This window comes from Bidens hawaiensis, unplaced genomic scaffold (assembly GCF_021521415.1).
Source record: "Bidens hawaiensis isolate Kalapana, Puna unplaced genomic scaffold, B.hawaiensis_p1.1 tig00006734_1, whole genome shotgun sequence".
In the NCBI taxonomy this organism is placed as follows: domain Eukaryota; kingdom Viridiplantae; phylum Streptophyta; class Magnoliopsida; order Asterales; family Asteraceae; genus Bidens; species Bidens hawaiensis.
In genome coordinates, this window is record NW_027491459.1 from 351230 (window position 1) to 364704 (window position 13475).

A 13475-nucleotide genomic window follows, 5' to 3' on the forward strand; every position below is an offset into this window, starting at 1 on the left:
TATTAACTTACAATTTTAAAAACTGTATTTATATAGTTCATATATACAATCATATAGTATCAAATGGGTGTGGTTTGTCAACTTGAAATTTGTGATTGGCACTTTGTCTCTATTCTATTAAAGATATAGCGTGTCATCCATGATTACGACTCATGTGGTTACAATTTGTTAATTTGGAATAGATGCTTGGTCCTTTTGTTAACATTACATGTAGTCATATAACAAAATATTTCATGTGAGTTTATATTTTCGATAGGAGAAAAGATTATATGAAAATAACACCATGGTTTAAACTTACTCCATTTTCGATTTAAAATTTTGTCTGCTTTAAGGTGCAGACATCAAAATTAGTTTTGACTATTATAACATACAACAAATAATATATCTTAATTCAACTATTCTATTTATTTATAAAGAAATTTAATGAATTGTTTTATGACTGTGTTTATCTAGTGTATGCCCAGATAGATAGATTCAGTACATAATGTATTTGTATAGTTTGATTTAACTAAATGTGTTATCACTTACACAACTATATAACTATCAACTGTATAAATGCATTATAATTATGCAGTTCTAAACCAAGTCGGGCCAAACTCAAGCTCGAATATAAACTGAGAGCTGAAATTGAAGAAAGAACCTGAGCTCAAGCTCAACTCGGTTTATGCTCCTGTTTGACTTGGTTGGATTGCTTGAACTTCAAAAAGGTCTTCACCCGAAGTTCACCCAAAACATGTTAAGGTGTTACGCTTAAAATACTTAAATTTCTTTTATTCACGCTATAAAATATTAAAATTTTGGGTTAATTTAAGCAAGGCTAACAAGTTGGCTAATAAACGAGCCAGCCATTCAAGCTCGGCTCAACTGCAAAGCTAGCCTAGTCAGCTCGGATTGTTTACAAACCAAGCCAAATTTAAGCGAGCTACTTTGACAATTTCAATATTTAAACTCAAGTTCATACAGTTAAAAAACACCTAATCACAATTATATTTGAAACAAAGCCTCTACAAAATAAAATTGAACACAAAATTTAAGAACCCTCATTTAACTATTAATAACCTAAAATAAAGCCCAAAGCTTCATACGCATATTTTCTTAACCCAACAACATGACATTCTAAATAAATTCAGATAAATGCATTACCACATAATATAAGTTAAAAACCAAGACGGTACATAAACAAAACAATAACATCATCCCATTGCAGATGAGGAAAACCATAAAAATTAGACATTACAAATATGAAATATACTCTTTAAACATCATATAAATATACACTCACCCCCTTAACACCAAAACAAAATACATATCCGCCTCGAGCATTGTTCCAAAACATTCAACGATTCGAGGTAAACAAAACCAAACAACAGCCCCACCGCCCCAAACCTGGCCCCTTATTGTACCTGGACCGCCCTTAATATAACCTTGACCCGACTACACCCGACCTTGACCCGACCCGACCAGACTTAACTTTGACCCAACCCAGCATACTGTACCTGGACCGCCCTTAATATAACCTTGACCCGACTACACCTGACCTTGACCCGACCCGACCAGACTTAACTTTGACCCAGCCCAGCATACCTTCAGCCATTAAAATTGAACCCGCCAGGTGGCACTTGAACACTTGGACTGCCAAAGTTGAACCCAGGCTGTGAACCATCAACCACGGGCTCCTCTTCTTCTTCCAACCAATATGTCTCAAGAATCTTAACTGCTTTTTCATAAATTTCATTATTATCATGAGACTGTAAATTCTCAATCTTTTCTAACCCTTCTGCATCGTCTATCAACTGAGCATAATAATTAACCTCTCCCGTGTTACCCAAGTTTTTCTCAGCTTCACCGACCTTTAATATGTTCTCGAGCCCCTCTAAACTCACCGTCACAATTCTCGGATCCGGACACACGAGTAAATCACACAGTGGTTTGATGCAACCCTGGTTCACCAAGTACCTACAAATCATAGATTGCCATTATTAATGATTAATGGTAAGTCATAAACAGTAATTATTATTTATAGAATGTTTAAAATAAAATACTTGATCTGTTCATTAGTGCCACCAGAAGTGGCGTTTGATATCGCCCATGTGGCTTCTTTCTTTATATCAAATTCAGCAGTTTCGAGGAGGTTAACCAGGGGACCCATTAACCCAGCTTCGATTACCGACTGAAAAAAAAACGTTAAATCGTTAAAAATGATTTTACTTGTGATAAAAATGGTCAAATGCATGAAAAGACTCATGGTCACCTGGATTTGCTCTTTGTTTCCAGCTGTGATGTTTGAGATTGTCCAGCAGGCTTCTTTCTTGATACTCTTTTTGTGGTTATTGGTCAACAAGCTCAGCAGACAAGGGAGAGCACCATGCTCAATTATACACTGTATAAAAACCATCAGTATCCACATATGTGTGTGTGTTGTGCAATTTGTAAATGTTTATAACGCAAGTTAATACCTGAGTTTGGAGATCATCGCCAGTCACAATATTACCAACAGTTCGAAGTGCAGGAATGAGTACTGAAGGAGACGGGTGCCTGGAATATTATATAAACAGTTAAAACTTTTAACAATCAAGACTGCAAGTATTTAGCAACAATAATGATCAACATGAAAAACAACTCACATAAGGAGCTCAACAAGACGTCTGCAGACACCAGCCTCAATAACAGCTTGAATCTTGTCATTAGTACCATCAGATAGATAGGAAAGAGCCCAACATGCATCAGTCAACACCTCTTCATCATTTGAATGTACAAGTCGCTCAAGTGCAGGTAGCGCTGGTCTTGTCTGCAAATCAAAAGATTCATATTATTATACTCCCTCCGTCCCATTATAAGTGTCTTAGTTTGATTTTTCAAGTCTTTCTTGTTTAACTTTGACCGACAATATTTTGGTTTGTGTTATATAATACTTGACGTAAAATATATGAATGGATTGGGTTTTAAATGTATTTTACATTGATATAATTTTCATCAAGTATTATATGACAGGAACAAAAATATTTACGGTCAAGGTTGCATAAGAAAGACTTGAAAAGTCAAACTATGACACTTATAATGGGACGGAGGGAGTATCAGTTAATACAATAATTGTAGGGGCAGCTATTTCGACCTGTTTATTTGCAAATGCATCTGACTTCGAGGTCTAGTTAAAAATTTGCTAAAAAATAACAGCTTAACCTAGTTGAAAGTTTCATGTGAAACGTGCGTGTAGCGCATACAACCTCCTAGATCGTTTTATTTAAAAATTCAAATATATTATTAATGTAATAATACTTTTATAATCATATTTAATGTGTTAACTGTTAATTTAAAATCTGAAAAATAGACAAGACACACTCAAAAGTCAATCCAATTCAACACTTCTTTAACCTAAACATATTTGACCAAATATCCAGCCCTAGGCTTTTAAAAGAACCAAACAGTTGGAAAGTTCCTTTATTAATGAACGAACGACATGGACAAACTTTTTGTTCATTTAGTTAAAAAAACGAAATGAACACGTCTCGTTAATTCATTTATGTTCGTGAACATTCTTTACGTTTGTTCGTTAAAACGCGTTTATGTTCGTTAGTTTACGGCTTTACGCTTGTTTAAGTTTGTTCATTTATATATTCACTCAAATTTATTAGATCATTAAAATGTTAGTCTAGTTTTATAAACTTGGAATGTCACTCGTTACAGTTTAGTCTAATTTAATTAATGTTTTAGGCCAAACAGATTGATGTACAAGTTTACTTCTAATTGGTGTTCGCACAGTTATATTCATTTATTTTTGTTCATCCATGTTCAGTTATGTTCAGTTGTTAAGTTTTTATGTTCGTGAACCATTCATTTATACTGTTAACAAACAAACAAACATAAACATGAACACATTCATTATCTTAAGGAACAGGCACAAATAAGAAAGCCCCGTTCGTTCAGTTGTTTGTGTTCAGTTTTTGTTCAGTTCAAGTTGAACGAACACAAACATGCCGAGTTTGTGTTCATTCGTTTGGTTCGTTTACAAGCCTACCCAGCCCCGCCCATTTAGCCAGTAGCTACCTCTAGATTACTATATCAAATATAAAACAACTAGGAAACAACCTCTTCAAAAGGAGGTTGTGGTTTCCCGCGACAGAAATTTGAAAGCGTCCAGGTGGCGTTTCTCAGCATGGAAAGTTTGGCATGCTCATTTAACTGAGCCAGCAATGGAAGCAAAGCACCATGACCAAGAACAAGATCCCGACACCTCGGTGAGTCGCCAGCCACATTTCCCAATGCCCAAACAGCCTGCAACAACCAAACATGGTCTCACACACACGTATAAAACAAAAGTTTCAATCGTGTAAAGCAATATCATATTATCATCCATGTATTACCTGCTCACGAACATCATCACTTGGAGAAGCAAGAAGCTTGACAAAGATTGGAACCGCCCCGTGATCGATTACAACCTTTGTGTTCTCAGAGGTTCCGGAAGCAATGTTTGTAAGTGCCCACGCAGCTTCAAACTGTCGATTTTAGCAATTAACATTATATAAAGTGAACAAATACAAATAACAATACTAGGGCTGTAAACAAAGGAACCAGGCATTGTTCATGTTCGTTTGTTAAGCTTTTATCAGACAAATCACAAATGAACAGTTCGCATACACAAAACCGAACGAAAGTTTGTATTTTGTGTGTTCGTCGCGTATATGATTTTGTTCGTGTTCGTTTATGTCCGTTTGTTAAGTTCATAAACACACACAAACAAGCAAACATAAACAACAACAAACTAACATAAAGTAATTTGAAAACTAAAAATCAACATTCTTAAGGGAGTGGTCTAATCACTGCACTCGACATAATCACCCAAAATAAATATAAAGCTGAGTACTTGACATAATTTTTTGAAAATACTTCAACACACTAACTTCTTGTTCATGCCATTCATTTATTAAAACAAATGAATGTAAATGAACTTCACGTCGAACAATTCACTGAATGTTTGGTTCGTTTACAGCCTAAACAGCACACATGTAGCATTGAAGCCAGTGGGGTACAGTAAAATGCTGACCTGGAGCTGTGGGAAATCCTCTCGCATCAAGAACTCAACGAAGCGGGGTACCACACCAGCTTGTATAACTTCCTCAATTGGTGGGCTCCGTTCTGTGAAATAACGTTTAGTAAGTTGTACATGTAAGGTCAACAGGTAGTACAGTAATACAGTACTTGCAACCGAATATGATTCAAATATACAAACGCACAATTATACATACCTACTGAGAGCAATTTGCGAAACTGAGTAGTTGCTTCCAGTTGCATATTGTTATCATTTGAGTAGACTCCAGCAACCATAGAAGGAAGGCTCTCTAACTGCAATTTATCATCATTTTAAGGTTTTAACAAGTTCAATGATAACAAGACTAAAAAAGTGTGTCTATATAACCATTAGATTTAACAGTGAACAAATCCTCATTTTTTAACACCTTTAACCTCATATAAAAACTTCACACACGCACAACTACAGTATGAACTAGTTAAAGAACTTTTTTTAAATGGTATTAGAAGTTTAGAACGTACATGCACCAGCACAAAAAGTTTCAACACTGAAACCTAGCTAACAAAAAGGTTATAAAACAAAAATACAATAAACAAACAAATGTAAATGCGTGTAAACACTTTAAGACAGGTGAAAGGGTGTACAGAAACTCTTCACAACTTCCAAACTCATTACCATGGCTTATTCAATCATCTCAAACTAGTTATGATTCATGAACCTGCAACAACCTGGAAGCTACAACTAGAAACTTCATAAAAACTTAATACCACACGCATTCATATCAAGAACTTACATAACTATAATGTAACAATCTTAATATTGCCGTACAATGATGACGTTACAAAACAGCAAGCGCATATGAAATCCATCAAACTAACAGGAACTTTAGTATGTATCATCATCTGTTTATATATACTTGCAATAAAACTTTCAAATCCCTAACCTAATTGATGCATACACAACTCACAAACTTTTTCTAACCTAGCAAACACTCACTCGGTCAATCTCATCACACTGATTCATTTGTAATCTAAATCTAAAACTAAGTCAAATCAATTACCAATACAAGGTATATATAACTATATAAGTCTAGTTACACGCATCCGATACAACTGTTACGAAATCGAACCGGATAGTAAGTAAGTATACCTTCTTCTCGATGGTGGAGGATGTGACCGGAGCACCGGTAACCAGCGGTTGAGCAGCCGGAAGCACTTGACGCTTCTTAAGCAAGTTCTCCTCTCTCTTATTCTTACGGATCTCCACCATATTATCTTCTCGCCGGCGCCGTCCTTCGTCCGCATCCACCGCCACCTTGTAACGGTTACGCCGGACCTCCGTCCTCGCGTTCGGCCTCAACGACATGATGATCTGATCTGATTAATTGATACCAAACTTCAAAATGAAACCCTAGATAAATAGATTCGTATGCAAAAAGGAATTAAATTAATACTAATACAGAACTCAAGTGTAATTGTGTATGTATGTATATACATAAATACATACATACACTAGACTAGATATATACCTTAGGAGAGAATTTAGAGAGAGAGAGATCGGTTTGGTTTAATTATTGAGAGAGATTTGGATTACTAGTGTAAAGTTTCACGGTAGTTGTGGACTTGTGGTTTAAACTTTAAACTGTCTTTGTAATTTATACCTAGAATCTTGTATGTATGTACACGATTTTAATCTTTTATACAGGTTCGTGATGAGTCCATTAAAAAAGAAAAATTGGTTTTAAATACTCCTAACTATGATCTATTAGCAAATAACAGGCTCAACTTTGCACTTGGCTGGTGACAATCCCAACTATAGGGGTATTGGTTTTTAACGGTCCGCGACTAACGGATGACTAACGGCCGTTAGTATGTTGCTTATGTGGCACGCCTAGTTGTCAAAAAATATATATGTGGCAGCTTACGTGGCAATTATCTCAAAAATTCAACCCAGATCTTGAACTAACCCACCCACTTTTCAGATTCAATCAACAAAATTGCCCACCGACCAGCACCACTCTGCTAACGCTGGCCACATCCGCCGCCACTATGTTCACTAACGAACCACCACAACCCCGCAGGCACCCACATCTCTCTACCATCTGAAATCCCTTCATAATCACCATCTCAAAATCCTAGTATCAAATATAGGCGGTTTTAGGAGAAGATGGTTAGGCTTTCTGATTAGGGCAAAACTCCGGTAGGTTTAGAACAGATCTGGGATTTTGAACAAACTCTAATAGAGATCGGAAAAACGATTTTCGGGTTTCTGTGAGTTGCATGTCAACGGAGCAGGGGATTGATGTTCCGACGAGCTCGGAATTGAGAGAATTTGTTCCGTTAATAACTTGTGAAAGCAACCACTTAACGGGGAAAACGATAGTGGAGATACGTCGGAAACATTAAACTCCCAAATCTTGAACTTTGAATTCGCTAAATCAGAGGATGGTGTTACTATGATGCATGAAGAATAAAGGAGATGTTGGTAGGGTAAGAAGTTATGGTTAGTGAGAGGTTGGTGGTGTGTGTGGTGGCACAAAAGAGGTAGAAGAAGGTGATGGTGTTGGTGGTAGTTTCTAGTTGGTGGCGGTGGGGATGGTGGGGCTAGGGGTATGGTATGATGAAGGTTTGTTTTCCACATAAGCTGCCACATATATCATTTTTGACAACTAGGTGTGCCATGTAAGGAACACACTAACGGAGTTAGTCATCCGTTAGTTGCGGAATGTTAAAAGCAAATACTCCTTTAGTTGTAACCGCCACTAGCCAAATGCAAAGTTGGGCATGTTATTTACCAATATGTCATAGTTTGGTGTATTTAAAACCAATTTTCCATTAAAAAAAAACCTTTGTTATTTCAGAAATTAACAGGTGCTTGCTAGTTTACCACTCTCATGTCAACGTCCCTTCTTGATGATGTGGTACGTGTGGAGATTAAGCCGAGTTGGGTTTTTCCATCTGGATCAGAGATGTGCAAACGGTTTAGTATCGGTATTTCCCGAATTTTATCTTCGGTGGCGGTACCAAACCGAACATTTTTTATACTGGTACTGAGCTTGTATCTAATCTGAACACGTTCACCTTCCTTGAGACCCAGTTTATCCACTCGTGATTCTAATTGTCGCGGACTGCTTTTCAAGCAGTTTCCATGCAGATTTAACGTGAATAGACCACTCGGATCAGTAGTCCACATCCAATAGTTAAGTAAATTTGTAATATTAACAAAGCTAAGGGTTATCTCTGAATCGGTCAGAGGCGATGTGTTTGGTACTTTGGTTACACCTTTTAATGGCTCATTGAGCCTTTTAATGGTTAAGTTTTAAAAACATTCTAAATAATTCAGATGTTACCTCTCAATCAGTTCGACATTTCATTGTATCATCAATTAATTGCCAAACAACCCCTAAGTAGTGTTTGGCAAGCTTGCTGATTGCTTTCCTCAAAGTTGTAAGCCTTGCCCAATATCAGTCCCAAATGATACCACCCCTGACGTTTATGAAACAATCTAACGCCTTACAATCCTTATATATAACAATGGAAATTATAACGGGAACATGTTTTGTTTTTTTAAGCGCATAACCCAACCACACATTGACCCAGAATCTGATTTTCTGCCCACCATAACAACCTTGATAAAGCACTCAAAGTCAAGATTGTATTTAGTGGAAGTCGGTTTTTGAAATTGCGATCCAGTTGCCCGAAAACCCTTTAGCAAAAAAGAAAAAAAGTCTTACGGTGATGTGGTGACACATGACACAAAACGCCTACATAAAAGCTCCATCCACTACACATAGTCTCAAAAGAATGAGCTAGTATAAGTGGGTATTGTTATCCCTTTTCTACGTGTTTTATTTTTGATTTATGTTCGTTCGTATCCATTATCCGATATTAATATTGTACAATGTGGATTTGGGCATTTACTTTGTTATGTATACAATATTAATTAATCGCATTGTATGATAGTTACTTGTCCTTTGTGATTTGTTTTGCATGATCAACACATGCGATTGATTTGTTTAGACGTTTACTAGACGTTAAATGTCTTTATACATGTCTCCCTATAACATCACTTAACGTATGATTTGTTTGTGATATCCAAACATAAACATTGTGCTTGCGTGACCAAACTAAGAGGTTTCCCATGTTATTGCTTGCTTGGTATAACATTTAGTCATTCCATTTTTTTTTGCTAAAAGGATGGTTCGGTCTATAGTAGTTATTTGTTTTGTTCCAATGGATGTTCATGTGTGTATACACCACATTACACATTTTAGGTACATTATGACCTACGAAACCTACGTATATTATTGTCGCGAGTTGTATTTATCGTTCTCTTGATATTTTGGTATGATACATCAAGTGCTATATATTTGTTACGCTAAGGTTGTGTGTAGTGGAGTGGCTACAAAATGGGGCGTTTTTGACACATGACAAAAATGGGCGACATGTAGCCTAGGGGATGGTGTTCTCGCCAACAAATCGCCCCACCATCCAATCACTAATCCCACATCATCGTCATCATCTCTCCATCCGGCGACAACTTCTCGTCGCCCACCGGCGTGGTGTTCTTGCCCCCAAACCCAAATTGCCGCCCACTACATACACCCTAACTAGCCCACGATTTGGAAAGAATTAACTAATTAAGCCATCTAGTGAATGATTAAGAATTTAATAAGACTTATTCAGTTATTGATGTTTTTGTTTCAAATGTTTTATGTTTAGTTTTGAACAATATTATTGACTCAATAAGCCTGGAGCCGCAAAGCTCTCATTGGATCACGTGGCGGTACTATATTGTGTTACACTAATTTCGTTTCCTGTTTTAGTTTTAGTTTCATAACGAAACTAATGGAAACTGACTCATTTCGCGTAGATTCACCGTCTCAACGCCCGGAGACTAACGACGCTTGGGTTTTACCAACTTGTTTTGTGTTTTAATTCTGGTATCATAACGAACGTAGCAAAATCCAACTGAATTCGCGTAGAGTCACCATTTCAACACCCGAGACCGACAACGCTCGGATTTTACTAACCGATGCCACCACGTTGGTCCACCTCAATTTTCGGGTTTCCCTTTCGTTTGCTATAGCAAGCGAATGCCCTTTTGACCATATGATTGATACCTTGCTACACGTCGACACCTTTATTTCTATCAACGCTCGATTATATTTTTTATAAATGAACTTGACGTGGCAATCTACAACTCTTTGAAGCATATACGTATACTCCCTTCAAGTTTCTTATTTATTTATTTATTTTTGTATAATTAACTACATTTCAGTATAAGTGTCTTTTTTTTCGAATTAGGTACTGCTGTATAGGTTATCCAAATAGAGCCTTACAAAATTTAATATTGTTTGCTATAGTGATTAGCAACCTCCGCAACGCATGGGTTTTCTACCGTGAAGCGGGGACCAAATCTCATATTTTATATTAGATTCTTTAATATATATGATTGTCATTTTATGTCTTACATGTAACTAGTCAACATTAATTCGGGCGTTGGTACATTTAAGGTATAACAGCTTTTAACTCTTTTGGTAAGAAATATAAAATGATAATATAAACATGTTAAGACTACCTAGAGTATAAGTATACACATAGGTTTCCTTCATTCGGTAACTACTTTGTATTCGTTCCTATCAGTCATCAGGAAATTTACTACTATACATGTCGTATTTGTGAACCATATCGATCTACTTGCCATCAAACCAATATCACACCGAGTGAAAACTAAGAGCATCTCCAATGTTTGGAGAGCTTTGAAATACATACTACATAGAATCACCTACTCTCATTCTCTCTCCTTCACCCTCTCACATAGACTCTAAGGTTATGTGTAGTGGAGGGGCTACAATTGTGGGCGAATTGTGACACGTGACGCCCAGTCAGCATGGAGTGGAAATTTGTTTTTGAGGTATAATGGTGTAAGGGCTACAAGTTGGGCCCACAGTTTCTTTTTTCATTATTTTCTTTTTATAACTAAACTAAACGAATAAAAACCAGTTTATTTAAATAATTAGATAAAAATGCATTAAAATTAAAAAGAAATACAAAAAACTTAAAAAACATAACTAATAATGCATTAAAATTAAAAAAAAAATACATAACTAAAAATATTAAAAAACATAACTAAATAAAATACTAATATCCATAATATTCGCGCATATTTTCCATTCGTCATCGTTGCAATAATGCGACCTCTTCGTGTAACCCGGCATCTTTGAGGGATTTGTATTCTTCACTCATTTCCCGCAATTCCAACATTTGGGCAATCTTTTCGTGTTGTTTGTCGGTTTCTCTCAAGGTATCGTTGAGTTCCTCGACACACTTTTTGTGTTTTTTGATGATTTCTTTCATGGTAGCGGCGAGTTCCACGAGTGTCGGTTGGTTCGGGTTGTTTGTAGGATTCATTTTGTTAGATTTTTTGAAGAATTTGGGTATGAAATGGATATAAAATGGAGAAGAAGGTGTGTTTATATACATATATATATATAATGTTTTAATTAATTATTTTTTTTATATTTGCAACGGTCAAATGAATTTAATAATAATATTTCTCAAACACTGCAGGCGATAAAAGAACCCCGCCCTGCCCCTTATTGCCCAAAAATCGCTTGGGGGGCGGTGTTTGCGCCCCTAGTCGCCCACATTTCGCCCAAAGTCTCGCCCATTACATATGGCCTAACAAGTGTATTGAAATTTCAAACTTCTTTCACACACTCTCTCTCTTCCACTTAGGATTCAAAACCTGACAAAAACTCATCATTGGAGATGCCATAATATCACCTATAAATTTGTTACACAACATTTTCAAGTCAACATATCAATGATCTAAGAGTATTCTCAATAGGTTCTTCATCCTCATCTTTAAAATTTAACCAAAAACTACAATTTCTTAAATTTATACACCATTTTTTAAAAACCTTCTCCAACCCATTCTCCATTTCTATCTTTATATTCTTTTTTTTATTATTTCTTTCTCTTTCTTCCATTTATATCTTAACTACTAACTATTTTGTCTTATTATAATTTTCATTTTAATCTAGTATTATTATTACTCATGCGTTGCAACGGGGCACGTCAAATGCATTACAAGTATTACCAATAAAACACTACTGCCAACAAAATCCAAATTACAATCTGATGCATTACATGTATTATCAATACTCTAACTAGCTACTTACTTGCCAAAAGCCAAAACATAGTCATAAAATACCTCGTTTATTCTTGAGAATAGAGTAGCCATTGATGTTCAATTAGATCTTCTTGAAGTTGATGATGTGTTGATCTATCTCTAATATGAAGATGACACTCGATGAAGTCCATAAACTCAGTTGTGTGATCGCGCGACAATTCGGGGAGATCATCAAGTTGATCATACTCGAAGTTAAGATTATCACCATCATCACGCTCATCTTCAATGATCATATTATGTAAAATGACACACGCTTTCATTATAGTTGTTAGTTCACTCACTTTGAACATCTGGGATGGTCCTCGAATTATTGCAAATCTTTGTTGAAGTACACCAAATGCTCGCTCGACATCCTTTCTTTCCGATTCTTGTGCTTTTGCAAAATATTTATTCTTATTCCCTCTTGGTGATGGAATCGTCTTCACAAAAGTGCGCCACTTAGGATAAATACCATCCGCAAAGTAATATCCCATTGTATAATCGTGACTGTTGACTGTGTAATTGACTGGAGGAGCACGTCCTTGCTCAAGTTCCGAGAAAATAAATGACCTCTCTAACACATTAATGTCGTTATGTGAACCGAGCATACCAAAAAATGCATGTCATATCCAGAGATCATATGAAGCAACCGCCTCTAAAATAATAGTAGGTTCACGAATATGGCCAGAGTACATACCTTTCCAGGCCGAGGGACAATTTTTCCACTTTCAATGCATGCAATCGATACCTCCGATCATTCCGGAGAATCCTCGTTGTTCACCAACAGCCAGTAATCAACTAATATCGTCGGGGGTTGGTGACCGCAGAAATTCAGTTGAAAAAACACTTTACTATTGTTTCACAAAAATTTTTTAGGCTTTCCATTGCGGTGCTTTCACCAATGCGTATGTATTCATCCATAAAATCTCCGGTAACCCCGTATGCCATCATTCTTAATGCTGCAGTTATCTTTTGCATAACAGAGAACCCAAGTCTTCCGGCATTGTCTCTTTTTTGGACGAAGTACGGCTTGTTAGACTCTCATTTACAATACGGGGAAATAGAGGGTGTCTCATCCGAAATCTCCTTCGAAACAGATTTGAGGGATATACCGGATCTTCTGCAAAATAATCAAGAAAAATACGCTCGTGATCTTGAATGCGATCACGTTGAATAAACTTACGACGTTGGCGATTATCACGATAACTTGATGACTGTCCATCGATATCCTCATTAAGTTCAACATCGCTCTCATCTTCAGAGGACAAGTATG

At 36.5% G+C, this 13475-nt stretch overlaps 2 protein-coding genes across 2 annotated transcripts; both read right to left on the bottom strand.

Annotated features, from left to right (window-relative positions):
• Positions 1-1252: 1252 nt before the first annotated feature.
• Positions 1253-6428, bottom strand: LOC143633451 (importin subunit alpha-2-like). The gene is made up of 10 exons (XM_077101760.1): positions 6176-6428; positions 5244-5340; positions 5042-5133; positions 4362-4493; positions 4087-4272; positions 2625-2788; positions 2457-2535; positions 2252-2380; positions 2043-2170; positions 1253-1956 (listed from the first exon to the last, which is right to left on the bottom strand). Exons 1-10 carry the CDS (start codon positions 6389-6391, stop codon positions 1587-1589), a joined length of 1593 nt encoding a protein of 530 aa, XP_076957875.1. The 5' UTR covers positions 6392-6428; the 3' UTR covers positions 1253-1586.
• A 5821-nt stretch (positions 6429-12249) lies between these two features.
• On the bottom strand, positions 12250-12696 carry LOC143633470 (uncharacterized). The gene has a single exon (XM_077101777.1). It carries the CDS (start codon positions 12694-12696, stop codon positions 12250-12252), a length of 447 nt encoding a protein of 148 aa, XP_076957892.1.
• Positions 12697-13475: the final 779 nt, after the last annotated feature.

Bases quoted from the DNA above. Each gene is read 5' to 3' on its own strand.
- LOC143633451 (XM_077101760.1), bottom strand. From the start codon at position 6,391: ATGTCGTTGAGGCCGAACGCGAGGACGGAGGTCCGGCGTAACCGTTAC. The intron at 5,134-5,243 runs GTATGTATAATT...GTTATTTCACAG, and splicing joins TCGCAAATTGCTCTCAGTAG to AACGGAGCCCACCAATTGAG. The intron at 2,171-2,251 runs GTGACCATGAGT...TTTTTTTTTCAG, and splicing joins GAAACAAAGAGCAAATCCAG to TCGGTAATCGAAGCTGGGTT.
- LOC143633470 (XM_077101777.1), bottom strand. From the start codon at position 12,696: ATGGGATATTACTTTGCGGATGGTATTTATCCTAAGTGGCGCACTTTT.